At 39.0% G+C, this 27,447-nt stretch overlaps 3 protein-coding genes across 5 annotated transcripts; 1 reads left to right on the plus strand and 2 right to left on the minus strand.

Moving 5' to 3' along the window:
- The first annotated feature begins 2,733 nt into the window (after positions 1-2,733).
- LOC131769602 (histamine H2 receptor-like) lies at positions 2,734-5,064 on the plus strand. Its single transcript, XM_059085330.2, has 2 exons — positions 2,734-4,825; positions 4,953-5,064. Exon 1 carries the CDS (start codon positions 2,938-2,940, stop codon positions 3,964-3,966), a length of 1,029 nt encoding a protein of 342 aa, XP_058941313.1. The 5' UTR covers positions 2,734-2,937; the 3' UTR covers positions 3,967-4,825; positions 4,953-5,064.
- A 1,059-nt stretch (positions 5,065-6,123) lies between these two features.
- LOC131769442 (major facilitator superfamily domain-containing protein 6-like) lies at positions 6,124-8,919 on the minus strand. The gene is made up of 2 exons (XM_059085168.2): positions 7,555-8,919; positions 6,124-6,775 (listed from the first exon to the last, which is right to left on the minus strand). Exons 1-2 carry the CDS (start codon positions 8,837-8,839, stop codon positions 6,543-6,545), a joined length of 1,518 nt encoding a protein of 505 aa, XP_058941151.2. The 5' UTR covers positions 8,840-8,919; the 3' UTR covers positions 6,124-6,542.
- A 318-nt stretch (positions 8,920-9,237) lies between these two features.
- Positions 9,238-13,432, minus strand: LOC131769591 (uncharacterized). 3 transcript variants are annotated; one of them, XM_059085318.2, is made up of 3 exons: positions 13,339-13,432; positions 10,702-11,018; positions 9,238-10,583 (listed from the first exon to the last, which is right to left on the minus strand). In XM_059085318.2, exons 2-3 carry the CDS (start codon positions 10,996-10,998, stop codon positions 9,957-9,959), a joined length of 924 nt encoding a protein of 307 aa, XP_058941301.2. In that variant the 5' UTR covers positions 10,999-11,018; positions 13,339-13,432; the 3' UTR covers positions 9,238-9,956. The 3 variants fall into 3 exon arrangements, with proteins under 3 accessions (XP_058941301.2, XP_066024793.1, XP_066024792.1); XM_066168696.1 differs by lacking the exon at positions 13,339-13,432 and adding an exon at positions 12,417-12,586; XM_066168695.1 differs by lacking the exon at positions 13,339-13,432 and adding an exon at positions 12,407-12,586.
- Positions 13,433-27,447: the final 14,015 nt, after the last annotated feature.

The raw sequence follows: 27,447 nt of genomic DNA on the forward strand, positions 1-27,447 counted from the left end.
ACACTATTGTTGTTGCCGTCAAAAAGCAAAACGAAATAGAATCAAACCCGTCCGTTTAACTGCATTGTTTACCTTTTACTTCCGCTGAAACGGTTCCTTTCGTCAGTCCTATAAAGACACAAGCATTCCCTCATTCAACTATTAAGCGCACTTACCGTGTTATAGAATTGTCACGAGGTTAAAGAAACGTTTCAAAAGCTGTTATTGTCCGTGAAAACATATTTGGACTCTGCTGACAACCACAACTGATGCTCTCTTGACGAAAAGTTGAACTCGTATTTATTTCAACGTCTTTTTCGACGACACAGCGTATATCGTGAGTTGTGTATTCCACATATTATGTCTCTACAACAATGTGATGCTTCGTAAATTTCGCACAACTGAAACCCGAGGAAAACAACAAAAGTTGGACATGAGCATTCTGGTGAAACAAACGTTTGGCCAGAGAAATGATATCTGTTCCCTGAAATTTTGGCCGCGGAGTGAATGAGTTATCTGTAATGCTGTCATTTAATGGGAACCCTGTGGATGTAACAAGATGGCGGTTGGGTGCGTGAAATGCTGACGGTTTTTTTTTATCCTTCGAGTTAGCTTTGGACGATTTGTCATTGAAATGGAACCTCAGGTGTGTGTTAAAGGTTTTTAGCTTAAAACTACTATTCTGGTGATTCTTGTGCATCATTTTGACACAGAAATCAAACACTTAAAGAAAAAAAAAATAAAGTGAAAAATTAGAATTGAATCAAACATGACTCGTGACTCAAAATTGATTCGCGCTCGAATTTCAAATACAACGTCAGGCAGAAAAAGGTTACCAGAACTTTCGAAAAACATGTCCTAAGTTTTTAATGGAATATGAGTTGCATTTTCATGTTAGGTTTTTAAGACTTTTCAAGAGAGTAAGCTTTTAGAGAAACTGTGGTGCTGCGTCAGTAGGGTTTATTTCAAGACAATTTGGATTTGTCACCTGAGGCTCTGTTAGCACGAACCTGGTTGACCTGGCTGTGTTGTGTTCATGCGAGAAATTTCAGCCCGTTTGCTAAAACGAGACAACGCGCGTAGATCCTGGGGATTAGTTCTTGGCGCGACATTTGAGAAACAAAACAAACATGGCGGCGAAACGCAAAGTCATCATTTTCGCACCTTTCTGAGCTTTTTCTGCTCTTGTAGCTGTATAACGCAGCTAAATGGGATACTTATGCTGTGGAAAATACAGCAGACAAAGCACCATGATGCCATCCGTGCCGCCTTGTTGCGGAAGCGGAACTACTGTCTGCAAAGTTGGAGGCGTATGAAGAAATCTGCTCACTTGCCGCCATTTTTGACCACGTTGTCTGAGGCCGCACTCCGCACGTGGCCTAATCGGTGACATACGTAGTTGAAAAAAAATTCCATCCTGGTAATCGAGTGTACATATGGTATAAATTTCCTGCTCGGTTCCCGAGATCCCGCTCGGTAAAAATTGAGATCGGGAACCGATCCAGACAACCCGCTCATATGAACACGTCTAGACTTTTTAAATAGATTAGAGATGTGCCAAGATCTCGGAAACCGGGCCAGCCCGGTCAACCGCGCTCATATGAACTGAAATCCTGACTTGATTAAGTTAGTTGGCCATTGTAAAGAGTTTCTGTAGGTGACGTTTCGAGCATTAGCCCATCGTCAGAGCAAATGGCGAATGGCCAAAGCTCGAAACGTCAGCTTTAGAGAATCTTTTCTGGGCCAATTTACATTATCGATTCGGGCGATAAAATTGAACTAAATTATCTATATTCACCACTAAGTTCAGCTGCCACACGTTTCCTAATTATCACAGCGAATCCAGTCGAATGAGACGGATACGCTTTCAGAGATTATTTTTGGGCCGCCTATTGAAAGATCAGGATCATATCTTGTCAAGTTTATTTCAACAGAGTAGCATGAAAAGTGTGTTTGTTTGGAGTTACATTTAGCTTGAAGTTCTCATGAGTAAAAGAAAAGGTCCTCCCCTATTCAAGAAAAACTAAATATCCGCTCGCGACCTTATTAGAAAAAGTAGCGTAAGCCCGAATTAGACTAGCAATACAATCAAGTGTACGCAAGTAGATTAGTAATATTGATCAAGGCTGCCTCGCAACAAATTGCCTTTTCTGAACACTTATCGTAATTTTAAAATTGCTATTGGAAATAGAGTGCTCATTGCATCCATTCTGTCAATAAAAACTGACTGTGTTTTAAATGACCAAAGTTCTAAACTAAATTGGAACCTGTTTCTTTTACAGTTTGATGCTAGCACGAGAGGAAATGTTTTAGTAAGACTATAGTTATTTAATTCCATTTAAAAGAGAATGGACTAGCTAGAAAAACAAACGAAGCTCCGAAATTGTATATTTGAATATGATCCGTTTGCTGTCCGTCTGATTTATCTTTCGTAGTTCAGATAAAAATGAAATTCTCCTTTCGGAGCTCACGCAAAGAAGTCCACTCATCTCTATGTCAGCTGCAAAACCGCTTAATTCATGACGTCGATCTCCTCTTCTGAATTTGAAAATAAATTTACAATTTCAAGCAATATTGGTAAGGAAAATTACTCGTTTCTCGCAATAAACGATGGCACTTAAGCAAATATAATATCGTGAAAAAGATCTGTCTTAAACACCTGAGTACGCTAAATGACTACTTAGCTGCCGTTTCCCGGTACCGTGGTGGACAGCTGTCAAAGTCAATGAAAGAAACCTCTTTTAACTTAAAATTTTCTGAGATAGCACGTCCATTTGTGTCAATCTTATCTTTCGAGTTGTTCATTGAATTTCTGAAGCATTGAAGCTGGAAACCAAATAGGTGATTTTTTTTTCAACACGATTTGAGGCAGGATGGAGAAGCAGATCCATTTTATAAACGACAAAACAAGACGAAGGATCCAGGAGTGATCAGGATTTATCGATAAAGAAAATTTCAATGGTTCAAGTATCTGAAATGTGTGGTGAAAACACTGAATACTCATCCAATTTATTGCCAGTGTGCGTTATAAATTCAATTTTGAGCGCAGTGACAATTTTTGGCAACTCGATGATACTCTTGGCAATTTTCAAGACTCCTGGCCTACGAACAAATTCCAACTTTTTTATTGCATCGCTTGCCGTTGCTGATTTTTTCGTCGGTTTGGTTATGAACCCGCTTTATGCTGTTAAAGCGGGGATGGCTGTCGACGTCAACTCGCACCCTCTAACCATTGCAGCAGCGGTCATAACCTTACAAACACTGACAGCTACAACATACAACTTATGTTGTGTGAGCATCGATCGATATCTGGCCATAGTTGCCGTATTCCGATATGAAAGCTACGTGACAACCGAAAGATGTTTACGCTTTATAGGTTTGGTGTGGGTTTGTTCTTTTATTGTACCTTTGCCACGACTGTTTATTACAGAATTTCATGCTCTTCCCAGGTTGTGGCTTGTTTCTTATATCGTGGTGTTTATCGTACCGTTGTCAGGAATCTCATTTTGTTATTTCCATATCTACAAAACTGCTTCAGCGCAAGCGCGAAGAATTGCTTGTGAACACATCGTGGACAGACGAGAGGCGGTTAAAATTCGTAAAAACCGGAAGGCCACTTGGACAGCGGCTCTAGTCATCGGAGCATGCTTTGTGCTGTGGTTTCCATCTTGTATTTTGTCTTTTGTTCAAGCTTTAACATCAGACGAATGTTTAAAACACCGAATTGACTCCAGTACATGGTTCTGGGTTGATACTCTCGCTTTCGCCAGTTCCGCGTTGAATCCGTGGATCTACTTTTTAAGATCGAGGGAGTTTAAACAGGCCTTGAGGAGAATTGTAGTCCAGAGTGGGGTGTACTGCATGATTTGTAAATGTCACGGTATGAAGGTTGACGTTGTTACGGCCACTGATGAAGAAATTCGAACAAGAGATAAAGAACAGAAAAGCACAATGAATCCTCAGCATCTTTCTTTAGCTGTCTCCTGAATGCATGGTTCAGTTTTTTACGATTGTGGAGCTTTAGGTCTGAACGTCTCCTGTCTGGAACAATTCTGGGCAATCGACTTTGCTTTTTAAGAACACTGTGACAAGTAAAGTCTTTTACAGATGTGAAACTTAATTCAGTAAATGCTTATTACTAAAAAGAGTTACAATAGTGTTTAGTAGAGGATAAATCACTTGGAACGAAAACGACCGTGCAGAAAACCGTGGAATGCCATGACCCGTTTACACAAAACTCTGGTTTATTTAATCGTCGCGTAAGCTAAAATTATCCTATGAAAATTATCCATTTTAGCCCCTTGACACTATACTATATGTTGTGTAAATCAATCGGTGAAGAGATGTCGATGTTTTGTATTTTAGTTCACCTGGAGGTTATGGGTATCTGCATGGTGATTCCGCGAGTCATATTATCACGAATAATGTCTTTTCTTCGTTTAATTTCCAAGAAATGCTCAATGATAATTATACTCTTTTGAAAATCTATGAACACTACGCCAATATCATGCAAGCAAGTTTTAATGAATAAATCTCATAATACCTCCCAGCCTTTCCATTGGAAAAAATGCCAAAAATTGTTCCAACTTTAATAGATGTGCTAAAAGTATCTTCTTTCCAGTCTTTATTTTATCAAATTGGATTACTGTTAGGGGTGTCGCGTTTTAAAAATACACCCTAATATTAAAGTCTTGATAACTGAATGGCTGTGTACGACTAAGTAACGGAGACGTTAGTCTATGCTTTCGTAACGTTCCGCATCGACTATTACAATAGCCTATTGCATGGACTGCCAAACATCCAGGTTGCAAAAATTCAGAGAGTTCTGAATGCTTCCGCTAGGCTGGTATGTAATGTATTTATGGCTATATCGGTATTATCCATTCCTTGCGGTACTGTAAAGCGCACTTGCATCGCAATCACAAGCGTGTGGTTTTTCGGCTTTACACTGAACGCAATTTCCTTTTCCCTAGACAATGAAGACCTGCCAAAACTGTGAGTTTCCTTTGGGACGCTTACAGGACTTTTCCCGATTGTGATCGTTTTCTACCGCTATGGGAAACTATGAAAACTGCGCATAACGAGTCGAGGAGAGTCACTGAAGCAGAGAACAGCGTCTCGGTTTTCTCCCGAGACAAAGAGTGCTCGGAAGCTAACAAAAACTTCAATCCCTACTACGGCGATAGTTGTGCTAGTGGCTGTTTTTCTGTCTACGCCGGTGAGTGCTGTCAGTATTCTGGAGATTGGTACAAACGACCGCTGCCGTCGCAGACTTTATAACCGTGTGTGGATTTGATGTGTCTCTTTGTTTTTTTCAAGCTCCGCAGTGTATCCGTGGATCTATGCGATGAGGCTTGGGGATTTCATAGCTTCCTTGAAACGAACATTTCACTTGAACATTCGAGTGTGAAGGATGCATAGGGCACGAGTGCCTTGTCGTTTTAGCAAATAAATACGACAAAAAATACTGTCTCCATTTTCTATACAAACTATCAATTTTAAAACTTTCAAATGGAAACTCCAACGTTCAAAAAAGTGAGATTTTTGAAAATTCAAATTCCGCTTAACGTAATCATCAATTTCCCTCAAATGTTTTCCCAGCAGGTTGCATTTTTAATTAATCATATTGTTTTCTTATGTATATTAGCCTCAGGTGGCGTATTTTTTGATACGTAAATGGAAGTGTTTCTGGTTAAAGTGCATGTGGCATTCTTTTTAATCTCTTTGCTTTGAATTTGTAGCCAGAAATTCTTCCTTTCACTTCTTCAGGTGCATCCTTGACTTGGAGCCTCAATGCTGGACTAATCTGAATCGATGCATGTGCTTTGGGTTTTTCGTATAGTTTTGGAAGATAACACTGCAAGTTTTGTTTAAACGTATCCTGGCTAGAAGCAAATTTTTCTTCTCTGATTTCCCCAGTCAATACCAAGTCAAAATGCCTTTCCCTTTCATCATTACATATTATTTTTACGAACGTGCCGTCAGCAATGGGGAACTGAGATAGTTTTCGAACGCCGGATGTCTGCGTGGTATTGATCATTTGATAGCAATCAGAATATTCATTGAAGCAACGGAAGGTTAATGACAGGCTTTGTAATACATCGAATTGGAGTCCTTTGGATTTTAATAATTTATTTACAACGACATATTGCTAACTCAAAACGACCAACGGATGATAATATTTTGCTAGTTTAAATCTAAACAGCTCAATTACTTCCGTTTGACTTTATAGGTAGGCTGTATATTTGCAGATGTACTCTTAGAGCTGGATTTATTAAAACATATTTTATAGTTATTTTTATAAACTTTGTCGAATAAAGTTTAGTTTTTATCTATCCAACTTTAAAAATCATGAGATGAAAATAAAGTTTTTTGTATATTCCTTCAACAACAAGGAGCGACACCCATGACAACCTCGATTATAATTTTGAGAAAACGGCTTAAAATTGAACCAATTTGAATTCTAAACCACACGTTCAGAGTTCTGATTCTGCCAATGAAATTTCTCTTCTCGTATGGTCGCTTCGATCATAGGAAACCAGGAAGACGCGAATAACACTCCTTTATTCCTCTTGATCATCTGGCTGATTCGGCACAGGTTGGTAGGATGACGTTGATTCTCCGCTATTTTCTTGCCTTCCTGACCATTGCAAGCCAAGAAACAGCATTAAAATCAGAGCAAGGAAAAACGCAAAGATTCTGTATGTTGCACGCATTCCAATCCAGCCCACCAACAATCCGCCCAGGATGGTTCCCCCGCCGATTCCAACACCAACAAAGAGTCCGTTTAGGATTCCTGTGGGAAGAAAATGGTATCTCGCAAAAGTATTTTCAAGAAAGTAATTTAGTGTTAACAACTGAGTTGAAAACGTAAATTGGCCACCGTAAAGAGTTAAAAGGCTGACGTTTTGAGCGTTAACCCTTCGCCAATCGCTCTGACGAAGGGCTAACGCTCGAAACGTCAGCCTTTTAACTTTTTACGGTGGCCAATTTACGTTTTCAACTCAGTTGTTAACACTAAATTACCCGCTATACTCTCACCGACGCAGCACCTCAGTTTCTTTATAAAATTGCCCCCTCTATTTTCAAGAAAGGCTGATGCAGGAAAAAAGCCGCTCTTCCAGGCCGATGAACACTATTGAAAACTCAAAACTCTCATTGAATTTAATAGATTGACTTGAACTATAGCAGTTGCATTTTTGCAAGGGCATTATTGCGTTTACAATTTTTCATTACAGAAGTTGAGGTGAGAGAGAATTTTGAGCGTCGAATATCAGAAGGGAGAAAAACCGGAAGAAAACTTTTGGGGCAGGGAAAATAACAAACAACTCCTTTCAAAAATTACAAAAAGCGATCGAAATGAAAATAAAATCAGAATTAATCAACAATAATGAAGGATCAACATACGCAAGCACCTTCGAGCGCACGAAAACGCGAGTGACAAGGAACGATTCGTTTTAGCTTTTATGTCTCCAGAGTTATGGACCTATCGAAGATCAAAAAGAGAACATAAACTGCGATCCTGAGGAGCGTGGGACTCTTAATTGGAATTTCTTTGTCTGAGATTTTGTTTACCTTGAGCAGCGGCTCCGATAGCGAGAGGGGAGGCGATGGATCCAACATAGGCCACACAGGCTGTCCAGAACACAGCAAACACTCCCCCGATGATAACGTAGTACACAATTGCAACCCATGGGCTTTGAGCGAAGGAAAAGCAGATGAACAAGATTGCGTACAGAGCAACTCCTCCAGCAATTGTCATGAAATAACCAAAACGTTCCAGCATGTAGTTGGCGAAGAAGAAGCACAGGGCACTGAAGACGAAGTGTAAGGATGCAGCTAAACCAACCTCGAAGGAAGTGGCTTTGAGATCGTCAAGGAACCATGAATTGAAATCCCCCTGAAATCCATCGCTTATTCCGAGGGCAATCGCAGTGAGCCAAAATGAACATTTTACACGAGAATCAAATAGGTCCTTGATGGCCGATAACGATACCTCCTTCGGTCCATCGGAGTAGACGATTTTAACCAAGACTAAAAAGATCATCGTAATAACCATGAACGCGGCGAAAAAGTAAAAGGCGATGGAGTAACGTTTGTGTATTTCGCCACAGTACTCGTAAGTGTAGTGATTTATTACGAGGCCAACGAGCAAATTAGCTACCACCATTCCTACGGAACCCCATGTACGCAGGCGGCCGTAGGACTTTCTCTCGTCGCCGAGGTAGTCCACAGCACAACCGTCCAAAAGAGGGTGGAGGATAGAGCCAAACATCTCCCCGACGACCACGATACCGAGAAGTATGTAAAACAACTTCCAGAGCTTTGCTTCGTCTACTTGTATTAAGTAATCAAGAGCTGGAGTTGGCGTACCTGTCTGCGTTAAATCGGTGGGCAAAGTGGAATTTAAGTCGATGGAATTCACTCGAGAATCCAGCTTAATGTCTGTCTGTGCGAAATGGGATTTGCCTTCAGCGAGTGCAACACAATCTTGGTGACTCGAAGGAACAGCCAAAATTAACATATTCTTGACCAACCAAGCCGTAGCCCCGATAAGAAGAATGGCTTTCCGTCGTTTGTATTTGTCGGCAAGGACTCCCCATAAGGGTGCTCCTACAGCCTGACAAAGAGGGCGCACTCCGATAAGTACTCCTGTCTGACCAGCAGTCAAACCCAGTTGCTTGAAGTACAAGGGAAGGAAAGTCATTAAACAACCGTAAGCGCCATAAGAGACGAAGAACACAACCTTGTAATAAAATAACTCAAGCGTGCATCCAAACATCTTGAAACGTTCACGAAGGCTGGATTTTCCTTTCGTTTCTTCGGATGTTTTTTCACTTTCGCGCGGATTCTCTTCCATTATGGCCAAGTGGGTATTTAAAATTGTCTCATCCCCGTAATGCTGTCGACGATATTGGCGTTTTAATTCGTAAAATGCTTTCAACCGGTTGGTGTAAATAAAACAATATTATGTAAACGATTTATAAATGGAAATGCAAATTAACGATCACAGTTGTTGGTTTACATTCTTTAAACAGCTTGAATGACCTCCTTCGAAAAGGGATTTGAATGTTATTTCGATTGTGCTTTATGATCTTCATTGCACTCAATGGTTGCTTTCAAACGGCCATCATAAAATAAATTGAAAATTCAAGACAATTGGACTTGATAATTCAAGGTGAAGATTGGATTAGAAGAAGGTGACACCGTTCTAAACGAATTATTTATTCATTTATTCATACATATTAAAATTCGCGTTATTCTAGATAAGACTTAGACGTGCGCTTCTAAAGGAGACTTATGCTTGCATTTTATTATAGGTATATGGAGCCTTCAATAGCTCGCACATGCAAAATTGTTTCGGCCAGGCGCTACTCATAGGTTCTTAGCTGGAGTGCACTCTAAGCGGTCTTCATTTAACCCTTTAACTCCTAGAAGTGATTAACATGAAACTTCACCCCATCATGATATCCTTACACTATTGTCTTGATCTAACACCAAATTCTCGTGACTAATTTACAAGGATATGTGTAGCAGCTAGAGGGGAGAATTACCAATTAGATCTTGGGAGTTTAATTGTTAGGCAATAGCAGTTTGTGGTAGCAAGTGGTCTTTTTCAAGTTCTTTTTATAGTGTTCAAGCCTCTAATAGCTGTTGGGCCATAAATGGATTTGATCTTTCTCAGATGGTGAAAACAATAAACAATGTATCCATTCTTAAAAACTTAAAACGACAATTATATCACTAGCAATGAAAGACACTTCGTGACTTCTCAAATTATGTACATTCGATGCTGCAAAAGTTGTATATAAGCCATTCAACTGGACTGGCTCTGCTTATAGTTTTCGATTTTTGTCAAACATTGAGGTCGAAACAAAAAAGCAAGTGTGAGTGAAATTATGTTGCTAATGTGGTCCAGGCTTCAGTTTATGAGCTTGATTCTTTTTCAAACTCTTTTTGGCTTTTTTATAGCTGTTTCAGTTTCTACTTAATCTGACCTCGACATATTTGATACCAGCTTTTTCCTTTTTGTCCGATTTATACACTTCAAAAGCAAGTCCTTGACTGAGCAACAACTGCTCACTGTATTCAACTGTTTTATTAAAGCTCCCGTCATGCGCAGGCGTAATAAGGCAAGAGCCTCGTTTTCGATCCGGCTTTATCGTGAGGAAAAACATTCCTGGGTAGAAGCTTGGCTGTGAATTGGATGCATTGTTAGCCAAAGCCCTTATTTTACTCAGAGAGCTGCCAGACTTCGCTTGTATTCCATAACAAGGAGCAAGGGCTTGGTAATTACTTTTATCTGGTATTTCAAACCCGATGAATTTGCTTCCGTCCGATACACCGAGCCTGAGGTCACTGTCATCTGTCTGCCCATAAGTTGCGTTGACTGCTACAGTAATTTCAACGGTCAGCGGAGTTCCTTCTGTCAACAGGCCATCAGCCACCAAAGCAACTTTTAAAAGGGCCGCGTTTTTTAAAGAACCTGCGTTGAATGTTATCTGATCAGCAGTTGCGGAATGAGAGCTATTGATATAAATGAAAGAAGCGTGGGCTCGAAGCCATGAAGGCGTCATATTCAAGTGTAGGTTCCGAAATGGTTCCTGTTTACAACAAATCGGATTAATGAAGATTACTTATCAGAATATTTCATTTTCAAGACTTAGCATAAAATTCATGAAGATCACATTTGAAGGAGATAATTCTTTTGTCCAATTATACCTTATCAGGATGGATGTCACTGTACGCGTGTTCCTCTCTGGAAATGTAATCCCATGGGTGTGTATACCTACAAGCGTCGTTCAGTTCACAGAATAAGTCCTTAAACCGGAAGTTGATGCTTTTACATTGCGGAACACTAATGCACTGCTGCATACAGTCACCAACACTACTGGTACTTGAATTTGAAGTCACATGACCTCTAAGATACTTTCCTGTCACAGATCTCACAGGTTCACCACATGTTAGAGGATTGCTTGTATCAACTAATATGACAAGAAACCACAGGATGCCCACCATTGCTTACTTCACTAAGGTACCTGAAAAAAGACACACCAAAAAAAAATCGTTTCATCGCACTCAAACGAGGGCTTTAGACTTAGATCATGCCAACGGCGAAAAGCGATAAAATTATTTTATTGTTTATCTTGTTTCAGCAGTTGACGGTTATTCTCCGAAGTGGAGTTGCATTTATATGCACACACAGTAGTAAATACCACACAGAAACCGAAAAAAAAAAGTTTCTTTTTATCAATGTACAAAAAATAAATTTGAAAGTTAATATGTTGACGCGTGATTTTGTCTCTTCGGCCTCTCAGAAGTGAACAGTACTTGGTAATCACTTCCGAAATTTCCAATCAGCACGGGCAAAATGCGTTATTTACTTGTGTAGTATAAACTGAACGTTGATATTGCCGGGGAGTTATTAAGACTTGTATAACACTTCAGTGATTGACAACGCAATTCTGTAGATGGATTTTTAAGTGTTTACCGGAAACTTTCTTCCTTATCATTTAATGAACTCAAACTTTATTCATGGTAACCATTACGAAATACGTCAATAATTGATATCTTATCAGTTTTTAATTTCCTCTAAAGTCTGGATATGCAAATTTGTTTCTGTGAATATTGTGTCTACCTGATCTCCCCTATAACAGAGTATCAAAGGGATGATGGCCTTTACGGCCAACGCCATCATTTGGCCATTTTATGGCTAATAGTTAATTTTGTTCCTTTGTGATTAAAAGAAAAAAAAAACTTACCGCTAACTTTTTTCAGACTAAGGGTGAAAATTTGTAAATTTTTAGGCCAAACGGCTGACGGTTAACTAATTGAGACACTCTTATAAGGCTTTGTAAATATTCTCATAATCTCCCCACCCCCCCCCCCCTTTCTCTTATCGGCAGTTAATTGACAGTCAATTCTAAGTAGTCCCCGCTTTATACTCTGTTAACGACGACTTATCCCCTTCCATTCCCCCCTCTAAACCATGTGATCTCCAACCCCCCACCTCCCCAAAAGAAAAAATTATAATGTCGATAAATTATGATAAGTCCCTCACAGGAAGATCTAAAGTCTTCGAACAGATATCAGTCATTGCAAGAGAAGAAAATTCAGACGGTTTAGCCTTGCTGGTGAAAAAATTTCCATTTTTATGACTCAATTTCACTTATTTCAAACTGCACTAATAAAAGACTTAGAACATAACTATTGCATCTTTTCTCGGTTGGTCGTACTACTCAGCATAAGCTTGTTTGCAATTGGCTTTAAACAAGCCCAATTCCGTGTACGTCAGAGTTCGCATATTAAAAGTACTTGGCGACGCATAAAATCCCTCTAAAACGAAGGTCCTATGAAGTACATTTGTATATGTGCTCGTCCTTTCCATCCTTATTCATAACTTGAAATTATAAAGAAACTCTCCTACCTACACTTACTTAGGAGAATGTCGTAGCTCTGTACACTTGTACTGAATGTTCCGTTGTAAAGCAGCCTTCTTTTTTCTCTCCTGGTTTTAAATTAGCTTAGTCGTTAAAATAAGTTCAGAAAGTAGTAACTTTTTGATTTAGAAGATACTATGTTCAATGCTTCCTTTTTTTGGCGTAGAATTTCGTGTTCATGCGGACGTGAGGCCTCGAACTTAGCTTTTAAAATTATGCGGTCTTAGAAAAATTATCATAACTTTAGACATATTAAAGGCTGTGTTTGAATGACAACCACGGTTATGAACTGTCGTTTCTTCCATCAAGGTATTTGTTTTTTCTTAAAACAGTTGAATCGAGTGTTTTCGTAACATCAAAAAATTAATTAGGGACCAAGTTTGAGATAAGTTATCATTTTCTACTCATGCCAAACATGACTTTCAAAGTCCAAAGCGACAACATCCGGGTTTGGTCGAACAGAACATGATTTCTGGCAGAAAGAAAAATAAAAGTTCCGTATAGCAGCCGTCCTTTTGCGCAAAGAGTGTCCTTCAATTCGTATTACAGGCACTGCAGTTGCGATGCAAGCCTTAAGGGAAGGTTGGCTGTTTACAAAGCAGAGGTGTCACCATTCAAAATTTTCTTTCTTAATTTCCTAGGATGTAGTTTCATGGAAAACCGGCGCTAAACTTACCTCAGGAAATTTTACATAAGGGGAGAAGACTGATTGTTCTCAAGAGAGGTTGTCGATGAAATTTCAAGCAAGCCCACGAAGCATATAGAAGTACTGAGAATTCTGCTATTAGTCCAGATGATTTGTTATTCAAACTTACTTCATAGATTGACTAGTTACCAATCATTAATTATCTAGCTCAAATAGTTCTCTAATTACTCAGTCGAAAACGGAAAAGAAAAGAAACATTTAGGACGCATTTACCTTCGAGGATTTGCCTTATGGAAGAACGATGTAGTCTTAATTTTCACAGTTGCCCGCTTCACCAGAACAGGATAACGAACTATTTCTGTTTACATGGAAAAACCTGACAAGCATTGTTCTTTACTAAAACAATCGAATTCACAGCAGCTGTTTCCAGCTTTCCAGGTTGTTCTGGTATCTTAGGATGACAGCTTTTCCCAACAGACTCAGCTGTAAATGAATAAAATTATGCTCTCTAATCTTTATATCGCTCTGAAAAATTTGAACGTTCTCTGTATTTATGCATACTGGACTGAGACAGAACTTTTACAAAATCAAATCAACTTAACAGGCAACTCACATCACACTGATACGATATACAACTGCACTTCATTTGCCGCTTCCCAGCGGTAGGTGAGAATTTGTTTGGCATGAAGGCCACTTGCTTTACATTAGGGCTTAGGTGTTCCATCCATTATTACAAAATGACAACATACATGACGAGAAGACAAAACTGAATCAACATGCAGAATGACGGGAAATTTTTATCTGAGAAATTTGCATTTAACAGTGTGAAAAATTCTCAATTCGCCTGTCAGGTGGTCTCAATTTTTATCCAGCGAGGTGATTACTCTCACAACGGAAACAGAGGTTTCAGAAAAATTCCCTTCCCTCGCCAGCAAAGCAAATGACATTTTGCAGCGTAAAAGAACTAAATAAAGAAAAAGATGGGAAAAAGGGAAAATGGGAGGTGATTTCTTTTGGTACCAGCCAAGTAACTGTAAATTTCACGGTTTTTTAATCGGCCTCTTAGACTTCTATGGGCAATAGTTTGGTTTCAGTAAAGAGGGAAAGTTTCTAAAGAAACTGTGGTGCTGCGTCGGTGGGAGAGTATAACAAGGTAATTTGGTGTTATTAAATGAGTTGATAGCGTAAATTGGCCACTGTAAAGAGTTTCAAAGCCGACGTTTCTAGCGTTAGCTCTTAGTCGTTCACTCTACGAAGGGTTAGCGCTCGTAAAGTAAGCTTTGAAACTCTTTACGGTGGCCAATTTACGTAATCAACTCAGCTGATAATACCAAATTACCTTGATTTTGAGTGTTGATAACGTTGGACGAGTAGGAGTTTTCCTTTCAAATGATATCGTGACGCCTTACAGTCCTTACCTTGCCTATGACGAATGGCTGGAAACTCTCTGGATGATAAATTTAAGATGTGAACAATTCCCAACCACACATTACAAACAGCTGGCAAGTCTTATAATTGTATTTACCAATGGGTAGGCTTGAAGCTATAGTCAAATTCAACACGCTTCGATCCTTGTCACGTGTGTGTAATGAAAAGGAAATGCACACAAATGCCCGCTATTACTCAACTGATATGAAACATCTGCTCCGAAAATTTGGCTTCTTTTTTGTCTTCGAGCTGTTGAATAAAAGGCTTTCAAGCACTCCAGAGGAAGAAGTCAATTTCATTTACTTCAACTAAGTGAATTTACAGTGTTGTGTTTCCAGTGCATTCGTTTGGCAGACGTTGTACAGTGTCTAACCTCAGGAAAGGATTACATAGAGGGAAAAGTAGATGAACAAAAGCTGATCTAAACGGCCCTAAATTAGCTCAGAAAACTGACATGATGTAAAAGGAACAATCACTTAAGCTACATAAGTTTGTTTTTTATTCAAAACTAGTTCAGATTTTTAGGTTGGAAGTGCCGGCATCGTTTATTTCCATACAAATTCTTACATTTCGCCCATCACGCAACGTAAACGTATTTGCATATTCACGGAGGCTCATTCTGCGAACTTATGCTACCTGTGCATTTTCCAACAAATACCACGAGAGGTCGTCCGCGTAAATTTAGTTTTTTCCATTAAAAAAGATTGATAATCCTCTAAGCAGAGGATGGAAACCTTGTCACTGAGCGTCAAAAAAAAAAAAAAAGATCGAAAGCCTTAAAAAAAAGAACAAAACAAAACACAACAGCCACTCGAGCCAGAATGGAATACCACAGGGACCCCAATGAGAGCTCGTAGAGGATATAAGCACACTACCAAAAGCGCGGGAAAACGTGAGTGACCCAGTCCGATTGGAGGAAGGTTGAATCTGATTGGTTGAGATGAAGTATCGGGTTTCCCAAGACTCACTAAAGATAATGACGAGATTTGAAACACTACAGTCATAAGATAATGGCTGTAATGAACTGTTTTGAGTTGAACGTGTCTTTGACCTGAGTAAGAAAACAAAGATCCATAGGACGAGTCACTTAAGAGATTTCACTGCTATTTTCTTTATTCAGCAAATAACCATTGTGTTTCGATGTCCCATGCAATCAAGGTTACCCTCTCCTTGTTCGAAATTCCCATTTACATGTAAAAAATCTGCCACCACTCTTGACACCACTGTTCATAAATAATTTATTTATCAAGACTTGCTTTTTTCTCCTCAAGAAGGTTTCATTTTTAAGAACTGTCGTACGTTTCAATTCCAATGAGATTGGTTTCAACTGGAACGCCATAAATGATGTCACTCTCGATCGCTTCACCAATGTTGACGTCATTAGCAACGGTTATTTCAATTGTCAGCAGAGTGTCATCAGACAGTTCCCCTGCAGCAACTAGGGGCATTTTCAAAGAAGCTCGTCTTTCAGGTCTCCTAGTGAACCTACATGAAATGTTATCCGGTCTGAGGTTGTGGAACAAGGACTACTGATGTTTGCTGCAAATCCACTCAGCCATAATGATGTCATTTTGTATTCTTTGAGTGGCATCTGTCAATAACAAGATATTTCCGATCATTTTCTATGGTGGTATCACATATTTAAACGGGTTTATAAAACGTATGGTTGGAATGTTATGTTAGCATAGCATTTAGGCCTCATCTCCCTCACAAGTGAGAACAGATAACAGCAAACTGACAAGAAACTGACAGGAGAACCGTTTGGAGTTCTGGGATAAATTAACGATCGAAAAATATTTCCTTGAGGGGCCCGTTTCTCGAAAGTACGAGTAACTTTACGGCCAGGCTCGATGCTAATATTTAGATGAAATTGTAAGGAATAATATCGCGGCTCTTTGCTCATTATGCTCATTGTGCATTCTGTCTTGTTACATGATCTTTTAATTGTTTGAATTTTAAAACTATCGCTATCCCAATCCATAACGAAAATTAGCTTTTCAGGCCCTATAAGTTACACTTCTTTTGAGATACAGGCCTCAGGAAGATTAAAATGTTCTTCATCGCTTAGGGCGGGGCGTTTGCTCAAGGCGCATGGTCAACTCTCTCCACTGTGTAACCGATAAGACTGTTTTTAATCGTTTTCCATTTGATTTGCTGGACACAGAGCCTCTGTAAATTGGAACTAATTAAGGGAGAGAGGTTATCAAAAAAAGAAAAGGGAAAAAAAAAGAGGTACACGAATAGGATTAGTTTAATCCAAATAACCAAGGTATATCTTATCTGTTCGATATTCTATTCAACATAAAATGAAGTAGAAAATTTGTACTCGTTTCTTTTCCGAAGACGCTCATTTTGTGCAAATTAACAGCATTGGTGCAAAGGCAGAGCTTTTTACGCGCAGGGTTCACCATTGATCGGAATTTCACGAGTCATTCATCCTATTTTGGCATACAACTCATTACTATTCAAAGAGAAGATAAAAATTTCATAAATTTGTTCTGAAGAAAAACCTTGCACTTAACTATTTTCATTATTGTAGGTTGCTTTGTTGTTCTAAATAGCATGTTTGTCACAACTATAAGTTTTTGACTCTGAAAAAATTTCCCTGACCCGCTGACATTAGTCCTGATATTGGCTTCCAGCCATCCTAGCCTCACAACAATCCTTTTCACCCAGTTATTAAGGTAATAATCAGCATCTTTCATCACGATGAGGGCCGACAAAAGCTGAGTTAGTTCATATTTACTCAACGTTTCACTTTTCCCTGACATCTGTTGAAGATGAAATTTTTCCCAGACACAAAAAGAATATCCCTGGCCATGAAGAAATTCTTCCCTGGCGTTTTCCTAACATATGGCAACCATGAATGGAAGATTGTTGACAAGCTTGAAGGGATAGTCTCGCTGCGCTTTTTAGCGTTTTCTTTGTGCAGACAAAAACTCCGCCGACAAGAGGAAGATATTGTTAACTATATCTAATTAACTTAGTGTCGTCCCGTTGTTTTGTCGCACGAGGATAATTAAATTTTATGAGATGTCTTAATAGCTAAGGTACGTTTTTTATCGAGGCGTTAGAGAGTAATTGTCTATTATGTCTGACCCACTTGAACCTGCGTCCTGGATGATACTGGTGATTTGTATCTTTACGGGCACCAAAAACAATTAAAGTGACTTTTACCACAGTTCTGCCTGTTATCGAACAAGTACTAAACATAATTTGGTCAGAAATGCATAGCGAAATGGTGCAAGATCGCGTCAATAAGACCTGCCAATTCCAACACATCTATCTTTACAAACTTCAAGAGAGGGGTTCCGACAAAAAATTATAAAAATGGACACAAAAGGGACATTTAAAATTGATATCAGTTTTCAATAGAGCAAATTTCTAATGCTTGTTGAAATACCAAAACTGAAGTATTGAAAATTTCCAATAAGAAAATAACAAAGGGACCATTGAGCCAAGAGCCTGATAGAAAACGTGGAAGTCAGGTTTGGTTGAATGGGCGGCGCGAAATTCATTGACCAATGAAAACGCGAAGCAGAGCAAATCCGGGGGCGGGGAAAAGGCGTAGGAGGGGCGGGAAGGGGACACGAAGGGTTGCAGAGACACCGTATAGGGAGGTCACGAAGTATTAAATGTTTTCATGACTTGAAACAAAAATGAAGGGGAAAAAAATTTAGTTAACTTCCAAACGTTAATAAAAACCAACCTTGAACTGGAGAACAAAAGAAAAAAATGAAGAAGAGCAAGAAAAATTTCGGCCAGAATCAATGCGGAAACAAAGCACGACGTACGTGCGTGTATCAGACAGGTTAATAAGCGGCTAAAGAACTATCAGTGACAAAATTAGTGGACATATAACATCCACGTAGCCACTTTTAAAATAATACTTCAAATGAAGTCTTAACTTAAGTGGAGTGTGATAAAAATGCCCCCCTCCTCCATTCAATGTAGCGCAATCATAAAATCAAGGTGCGAAGAAGGGGTAAATGTAAACGTATTAGGCATAAAATCAGCGTGTTACAGTATTCGAGTTGATGGCAACTGCCGTAGTAATGCGTGATGATAATTCATGTCACATTGTTTTCATGATTTAAGCTATTAAATAAATTCGAGATGATTGCGATCGCAAAGGAAGCGCGTCAATAATATTCATCATGATTATTACTCATGTCATATAGTCTTCTCGATTTAGGTGGTCAAATAGTTTTTATTTTCCAACCACACTATTCCTGAATTACTTTATTCCAGTTCCTCCGCACATCTTTCCGGCAGAGAATTATTTATCTACATGCATTCACTTGTCGGAAACGCACCCAGCGGTCTTAGTTCAGCCGGAAAGCTTTATGTTTTTATAACATTTAATACTTTAAAAACCGCTTTTTAAGTGGAAATTTTGATCTGTGATCTCAGCTTTTTTTCGTGTCAATGACACAAAATACCGAGTGGACTTTTAAAAAGACATGTTCAAACAAGCATCTCCATGTTAAAGCATACATCTCCATGTTAAAGCATGCATCTCCATTGAGTCAAAGAATGATTGAACTGAAAAGTATGGTTTAGGGTCAGGGTTAGGGTTCGGAAGCTGACGGCAAAAGTAAAGCGCGCAAGTATGTGAACATTTCCGGCTTAAATTGATTCCAACCGTCCGTTGACGTAAGTGTTTGAGGTAGGAAGCTAAAGCTACTTAACTTTGTCTTCTTAGACTTGTACATACACGCAATCATAGAAAAACCTTTGAACAGAAGCTTTTTCGAAACAAGGTCAATACAAAACCTATTTGCAAGGTTATTTACCGAGGTTTATAGAGTTATGTGCATGGTTAGCCTTCGAACCCCGGTGATGACAAAAACATTGACGAGAGGAAGTCTATACTTGTTTGTGGAATTTACCACGCGATTGCGACGCGCTGGAATGATAAACTACTTAAAGCTGAGGCCACTCGGCTGACATCATTGGCAATTGACAATGGTCATATTTGGCGTGAAATTCACCTGTGTAAGATAAGATTTGGAGAAAGACCGCATAATTTCCTTTGCTTAATCTAATTATTGCCAAGTATCTAAATCGCCTTAACACTTATAGAGCGGAGAATTCACAGACTGGCAAACGACGTTCAATTTGCCAGTCGTCTGAAAAATTAATGATAATCTAATTAAATCCTGAAGCAATTTAGATGTCCTATCAGAGGGATTTATTATCTCACCATTTCTATGAAAAGAGAAAACTTTAGTGTAATCTTCAAAATTCATGTTAACCCCAAATAAATGGAAACTAACTAGCTTGTTAAAAGGGAAAGTAAAATCGTTCCATTTTGGGACGTAGTTGCGAACCCTCATAATCGGAAAACAATCTGCGTGCAAATGCTGGAGGTTTTGGAGATATCAACACATTACATTCATAACTTCCGTCTCAAACCCTTTTAAAAATATTGCGACAAATTGGTGGCAAATCAATAAAGTGGCTTAAAAGTCTCTCTTCGGCGAAGGAAACGGGCGTGCAAGTGTCTGAAACTTTCTCCGACCTGATTTTTTATTATTTACTTCGGTTATAAGAAGAGTTCAAAAGTCAAGGTAACTTGTCTAACTATGACCCTAAAAGATACCGATTACCGAAAGTTGAGAAGTGATTACAACTGAGCACAATCAGTAGATAGATTACAGGCTGAGTAATGCTGTTATTGAAATAACTCCGCATACTACGAAATACATAAGTCGATGTAATCTGGCAAACAGTTGCTTAGGGAAAAGAAAAAAATCCACGAGGAAATATCAGCGACTTATCAGGACGATTTTCATTCCTGATTTTCGTGCAGAGCAAGCTGTTTGCGGATTAAATTCTCTCAAGGGAGGCCAGTAAACACGTAAGCGTTTGAGATTTTAGTGCTAAAACAGATACCTGCAAGTTTAATCTTGCGGCGAATTATAATTTTTCATCGCATTAGTTAGAATCTCTGGGTGTTCTATGTAGTGATGCACTTAAGTGAAGTTCAAGTCCATGATTCAGGAAGCTTTAAGTACCAAGGGTTTTTTTTCAGGTAATGGTTTAGAAAAATCGGCCACCAGTTATAACCATTGCACCACAAAAAGTATTGACACAAATGATTATTGCCATCTACATTCCCTCGGTTTTGATTTGTTCTTTAATTTATCGTTGACTTCGATAAATTGTATTCAGCCAAGTCTGATAACTTTAAAATTCTTCGTTTTACACGTTTAGGGCTCGTAATCTGTACTAATCTATTCGATTTCCTGTTTTGACTTGTAATTTCCCCTCACGTGTTTTTTTAACCTTGTCAGACGACATTTTCAGGATTAGTGGTTTAACAGTTCGCACTGAGGTGGGTTTCTCGACAAGAATGGAAAAAATTCTGGCACATGTATATAATTGTCGTCCCACATTTTCGTCGTCTGGTTGAGTTTTTCGGACAACATATGCAAGAAAATAAAATCATATCGCTGATAACAATAATACTGTAATATGAAATGGATAAAATAAATAAGAGCAACATGGAAAACCAAAGTTATGTTGAAGGCTAACTTTTTGTCACAGATCTTCCTAACAAACATTAAGATTAACCTTACGCGGCAACTCCAGGTTGTAACATCCCCTGTCCCTCTTAATTACGTGGGAGATTAGCTGGAGGGGGGGGGGGAGACTGTTGAGGGAAAGGCCACTTCACGCCCGTGGGGTAAATAGTGCACCACTACGAGAAGAAACGCTGAAAATCGAGGATCTCTGGCGCTCTTCTCGGGGAAATTTAGCCATGGAAAGTAAAATTGCGCGGCGAACATTTGAACTCGACACATGTAGATAGTAAATCACATTTATTATCTTGTCAAGGTCGTTCCTTGCTAATATCGTTAAGGCCAGTATGAGTACAGAAGGTGAAGGTTAATTCTCGTTAGTTCTTTGTATGTATGCCAGTTTTCCTTGTTGTAAATTTGGCAAAAACAGGAGGAGAAATTCAGCACGAGCGAGCCTCTTTTATTCCCCATAAAGCTTCTCTGTAAGATCCTTGCATCATACCTGGCGGGAACTGCCTTCTAAATGTGAGGGAACGCCCTAGATTTACTCGATGTGCCATAAGAAAATGCAAAAGAAGGAACGAAAATATAGTTGTGTTTATGCTCACGAAAAATGAAAGATGTGAGTGTTATAGAAGCCCTATTATCGAGCCCAAATATTTCGCGGAAAGCTGCGACTTTGCGTGCGGTGTCGGAGATGCCGCCGTTTCCGGACGAGCAGCACATTTTGCGTATTAACTTGCAAAATAACTTTGAAATATCATCGATGACAAAAAAAAGCAAAGAGGCATTGATAAGAAAAACAAGAACCTGCCAGAAAAACTGGAATTTTGTAATTGAACTCACTATAACCAATCATGGTCAAGGAAGAGGAATCGATGGAGGACCGGTCACTAGAGACTTATCATTGGGTAATACGATATGACCCCGCCTCCAGCTACGCCTCCAAAACGAATAAATTCGGATGTAACAACAACAACAGCAGGTAATTTCGTTCAGCTTCTGGACTTCTGAGTGAACAAGCAGCTTTTAACGTCAAGGGTAAGCAATCTTGTAATTGTTTAGTTTATTTGTTGTATGCGTTCGCTAATTTCAAAAGATTCTTCCTTACCCTTGTTTGTAAGTTAACGCAGAGCTCCGTGGCAACTGAGCCAGTCATGTTACGATCCCGTCACGTTGCACACGCCTTATCCTTTTTGTGTCCCAGTTTCGTAAAACAATAAGATTTTAACCCAAAAAAGCGCACAAATTTTCGTGGAAGCTGTTTTGAGTAATGGCTCGAACTTGAGAAGATCGAGGCAATTTTTAACCATCAAACGAAGGTTACTGTACCAGCGTGATACCATTATTGTAATAAAATGGAACAACACCTCCAGAACCTCCTACAAAGAACAATTAAATTCAGTCGCAACAACAACAACAACGCCAGCTATTGTCAATGTACAGTATCCCTATTGGCTCCGAAACAAAAGTCGATGCAAAATTAACAAAGTTTCAATTTTAGACAAACATAGGGATAACGAAAAAAGGTATTTCGTGGATTTTAGTAGACTTTAATCTATTATCACGAAAGAAATCAAATGCGATTGTCATGGCTTAAGAAAAAGAGACCCTTCATTTTTTGATACAAGTAGACTCGCAAAAATTACAGTTATATGACGTACAACTGGGTAGATTTGAGCTCGAAAACCTCACTCTTTGTAAAGAGTATGTTAAAACTTGTTAGGACTTCGTGCAAGCTCGTATGTGTCGACCAAACAAGATGTGTGGGAGTTTCAATCCATCCGGTTCTACAGTTTCCTAAACTTTGAAAATAAATGGGTATTTGTCTGTATCAGTTGTGAACCAGCGATCGTCGTGAGGGAGTGCCGTTTTTAAGCCTGGACCAAAGCAATTTCCTACTCCATTTACAAAGAATTTAATTTGATTACAAAGAAGATCATCTCCAAGACATTTAAAAAAGTTGATCCCGAAACCATGATTCTTTCAAGACCAAAATGAGAGATCTTGTTGTCTTGATCTTTTTCCTTTCATGCACTGGAACGAACAAGAAAGGGCACGACAAATAAACACTATGTCCCACATCAAATATTACGCAACTTTTCTTGTAGTAATCGAGCATGTTGCTGATATCAGAGTCACTTCAATCTTCACTTGAACTATATTACGTAGCAAGTGGATTACAAGCTGGCCTTTCAAAAAGCTAGTGGTCTCTACCGAGAATCCTGTCGCAATAACTAGAAAATGATACATTTTTCCATAATGGGAATAATAATAAGAGAAAAAACTACTGCGACGTTGATGGCAATATCATTTATCTCGATGGCTAACATACACCAGCTGCCTGGGGGATGTCACTAAAGCAAGAGACCCTGAAATATGCTTGTGGTCAGAACCCCGAAAGATCGTGTCTGCATTTCCATCATACACACGTCTAGTTGTTACATAAAAACAGACATTGCAGACACATTCAACAAAAATTCACCGAGCTCCATTCCAAGACCTCTAAAAGGCTGACATTGGCATCTTTCCCAGCGAGCGCGCTGAAAAAAGTTTCGAATTTCAACAGTATTCCGGTGGCTCAAAACATTAACCCCACGGTGAAAGTGTTGATTCACCCCTCGAAAAGCATAAAAGTATGAAAGCATAAGTATGATAATTGGATTTCTGACGAGTCATTATGACCGGCTTTCTGAGCTCAATTGTTATGCGAGTTTTTCGATGAAGGCGCCGAATGTTCCAGAATAAATGATCAAAAAGGCAAAAAAAAAAAAATTCGATAAAAATTACAAAACTAACGCTTTACTGTTCAGGTTTGAATACAAGTAGTTATGACTTCCATTCTACAGTCTTTTCAACAATGTAGGATGAGTAGGTATCCCCTTTTCATTCAGAAAGTTTTCACTCTTCGTTCTCCTGCCAGATGCAATGGTTGTTTATCCGCCACGTTCGTCTGCTAGGTTTAGAAGTTCATGACTCATCTACGTATAGCCTTGGCAAAGTATCGACGAGCAAGTTCAAATAGATGATTGTAGTGCAATGCAAAAATAGCAAATTTTGTGGGCTAAATCGATGTAATCATTCCTCAACTCATGGACTACCTCAAGTCATTTTTTGCAATAGTTTCTACATAAAGAGCTTTGAATAACTGATTTGTGTTCAAACTCATTCGACATTTCAAAATGTCCCATTTCATGTCACAAATTAATTGTTTCGAACTGCCACATATGCACCAATAAATGCAGGCAGAAAAGATAAGGGGAAATGAAAATCCGCGTGATTACCAGACCTGAATGTACACCACAAATCTAATCTGATTAAATAATTGCAAGGGTTACATTTTTTGATTACTCAAAGGTGTGTGACAAGCACAATGAAAACGTTCTATTAATCTAGCTGAGTCGACCCCGCCCCCAACACCTCCCACATCATCTTGAATCACGCTCAACAGAACACACCTTGTCTCCAGACTACAATTCTGTGCAATGTTATCTATGAAAACATAGGATGTACCTAAAAGAAACAAGTAGAAATGTACTAACTGTCAAGCATGTCTTGATTATTGAGCATCTAAAAGGGAAGTCGCACTTGAGTGTACCAGCTGTTGACATCGAAGCAAGAAAGCTTTATGATTACGTGAGCTCTTACTGACTTCAAATTCCATCACTTTAAAACTGAATTTTGGCTTAAGCGGGGCTTTTACGCTTCTCCTAGACTGATTCGTACCATAAAACCTTTTACAACGTAGCGAGGGATTCACTCCTTAGCAACATGTCATCTTTGGATCTCGGTGCATTACAAACCGATATGAATTCACGATTCTGAAGGAACTCGTAAAGGTGTCTATTCACATTGCCGATGATATGCCTGCCTTTTGACTTGTACTTTTAACGATGCTTTACAGCGAGAGCTTTTCGGCGAGTGGAAAGAGTTTTTGAGATGACGCTCTTGAGTATTTATTAAATAAACTTAAACTTGTCTTAACACAAAGAAAATTGAAAAACAAAGATATTAGTACATTTAAAGACCTTTAACAGCTTGAATTTGTGGTATGAACTAATTCTGACTGTAGTTCTGTGTATCTGCGTAATTCAAATGGACTCGTTGCGTTATTAAATTCTGTCCCCGCCCCCGGTTCCTCCCACACGGCTTACCTCACGCACAACAACACCAACGCAATGACTTCAACTACGGCGGTTGCTTTAGTCTTTAGTCTAGCTTTAGAGAACATTGTCCACGAGAACAAAAGTACGCGTGGAAACGTATTAAAAGAGTTTCTTGGCCTTCGTTATTTCATCGAAGAGAAAATTAGAATTTATCGCCGGTTGCCGTTTTAGCTCTTCTTTTTATTTGCCTAAATGCAAAGGAAATTCGAAAAGGTAGATTCTCTTACCTACAAACACCTTTAATTTGTAATTTTGCATTTGCGGCATGAGTCAATCTGATCGTAATTCTGTTTATCTTTGTTATTCAAGTACATTCGTTGCGTGATTATTGTCCACGCCCCCGGATACTCCCACATGGATAACCTCACGCACAACAAAGCAATTCAATAATTTAATCTAGGGCTGCTTCTTTAGTCTTTGGTTAAACTATAGAGTACATGATCCACGAGAGCGAAAGTACGCTTAAAAACGAATTGTATGTAGCTTCTTAGTCTTTTTAAAAGTAAAAGGAAAAAATTATCACCGCGGTATTTTTCTTGCAAAGACCCTGAGAGATAAGAAGTGTGTCTGAGACAGGCCAGATATTTTTTAGATGCCAATGAATAGCACTTTCATCGTAAAACTATTTCTCTTTTCTTTCGTGAATGGAACATATCCAAGTTATGTAAAGGTCGTCTTTTTTTCCCATTAGAGTTATAGCCTTAATGTCAGATAAGGGCAAAAAAAATCCCTACATCCTCGGCGATCACATTACGTACATTAAGCGAACACAACTATCTCCTTTGTTTTCGACCTGAAAGACGACCTGCGTTTTGAACAGCTGAATGAATCCTGTGCTTTGACAACTGCTACCTGTAATGATAAAAGCTCGACAGAAAGTCGAGAAGAACGATCAGAGCGATCAGTTTCCTTCGGAGGAATTTGTTCCGTCCTCGAATATTCTCCGATTTTTTTTATCAAGAAATCTCAATCCTCAGTTTCCTATGGAGCACCTTATACTACAGCCTTTGGACATATTTTGTGGAGTTTTGAGGATTAGCCACGCACGAGAAATAAAGTCTTTGTTGAAGATTGTAAAAATATATACTACATATAACATATTATGAGCGTGCGCGTGTTCGTTCGCGCGCTGCCCAAACAACAACGGAACGAGAACAATAGAGATTTTGTCTCTTTCAGATCAAGCCTTGATAGTAAACTCTTCGAAGCAAAAATTTATCAAACTTTGTTCTGTAACTAAACTTGATGACCGTTAGCCTTATGGAGGACTCTAAGCACTATGTTCCTTTCATTCTCTCTACATCCGGTCGCTCCAAATGTGCTTCAAGGGAATTCGATACATACATGCCGAAACAAATTGCGAAATGTATCATTTTAGCAACATATCTTGCAAACAATGTTTCGCTCTAAGATACTTATAGGTCAATGTCATGTCGTCCAAAAATAGCTGTATTTGAACGATAAAATTCAAAACAACTTTCGAAACAACAGTAAAACGCATCTTCAGACGAAGCGCAAAAAGGAAACATGGTTTGTATAGGAAGAGTTAAATGGCCTGTCTCAGAAGAGTCTTCAGCCATTCCTTGCAATTCAGAGCGACCACCAGGCAAGATTGATAATGTTAAATGTCGACAAAGACAAAATAACAAGCTTAACGGAAAATGATACTGAGCCAAAATAAATAGCCTTCATACTGCTGAGTAGTATTGAGTCAGTAAGGAATACAACAACAAAATTCCATGTGAAAAGGGCAAGAAATACAAGAAATGAAATAGATACAGCCGTGAGCAACGATCAAAATGTGGTCAGTCAGGATCTCGTGTCGAGGAAGTATCCGGTGATTAAAATCCTGTGGGATTCAAATGGCGGACCACCCGCATTTTTAATTGTTGATGCTACATGCCGTAAGTGACCCTAAGGAGTCTCCGGCATTGCTGCTGACAGTAAAACGAAGTGTCACTCACCCACGGTGGATTTCAGTCACGTTTCGTTCGTTAATCTCAGCATTTAACACAAAACACCGGAATAAAAAAATCTTCCGCGATGAAATTAAGATTCCAGATTGGGAGGGGGGGGATGTGTGGAAGGGGGAGAACGGTACCCAAGGCTATGAGTAGGGGGGGCCTTATCTTGCCATTTTTTGTATTTTTTCATTTCCATATTTTGCTTTGTTTTTTTTTTCCCAAAAGTTAGAGAATTATCTGTCCTAGGTTCACATCGTTTTGAAATGTTGTAATTCACTATCTTCGCTTATTGAGGTA

This window comes from Pocillopora verrucosa, chromosome 6, assembly GCF_036669915.1.
Source record: "Pocillopora verrucosa isolate sample1 chromosome 6, ASM3666991v2, whole genome shotgun sequence".
Classification (NCBI taxonomy): Eukaryota; Metazoa; Cnidaria; class Anthozoa; order Scleractinia; family Pocilloporidae; genus Pocillopora; species Pocillopora verrucosa.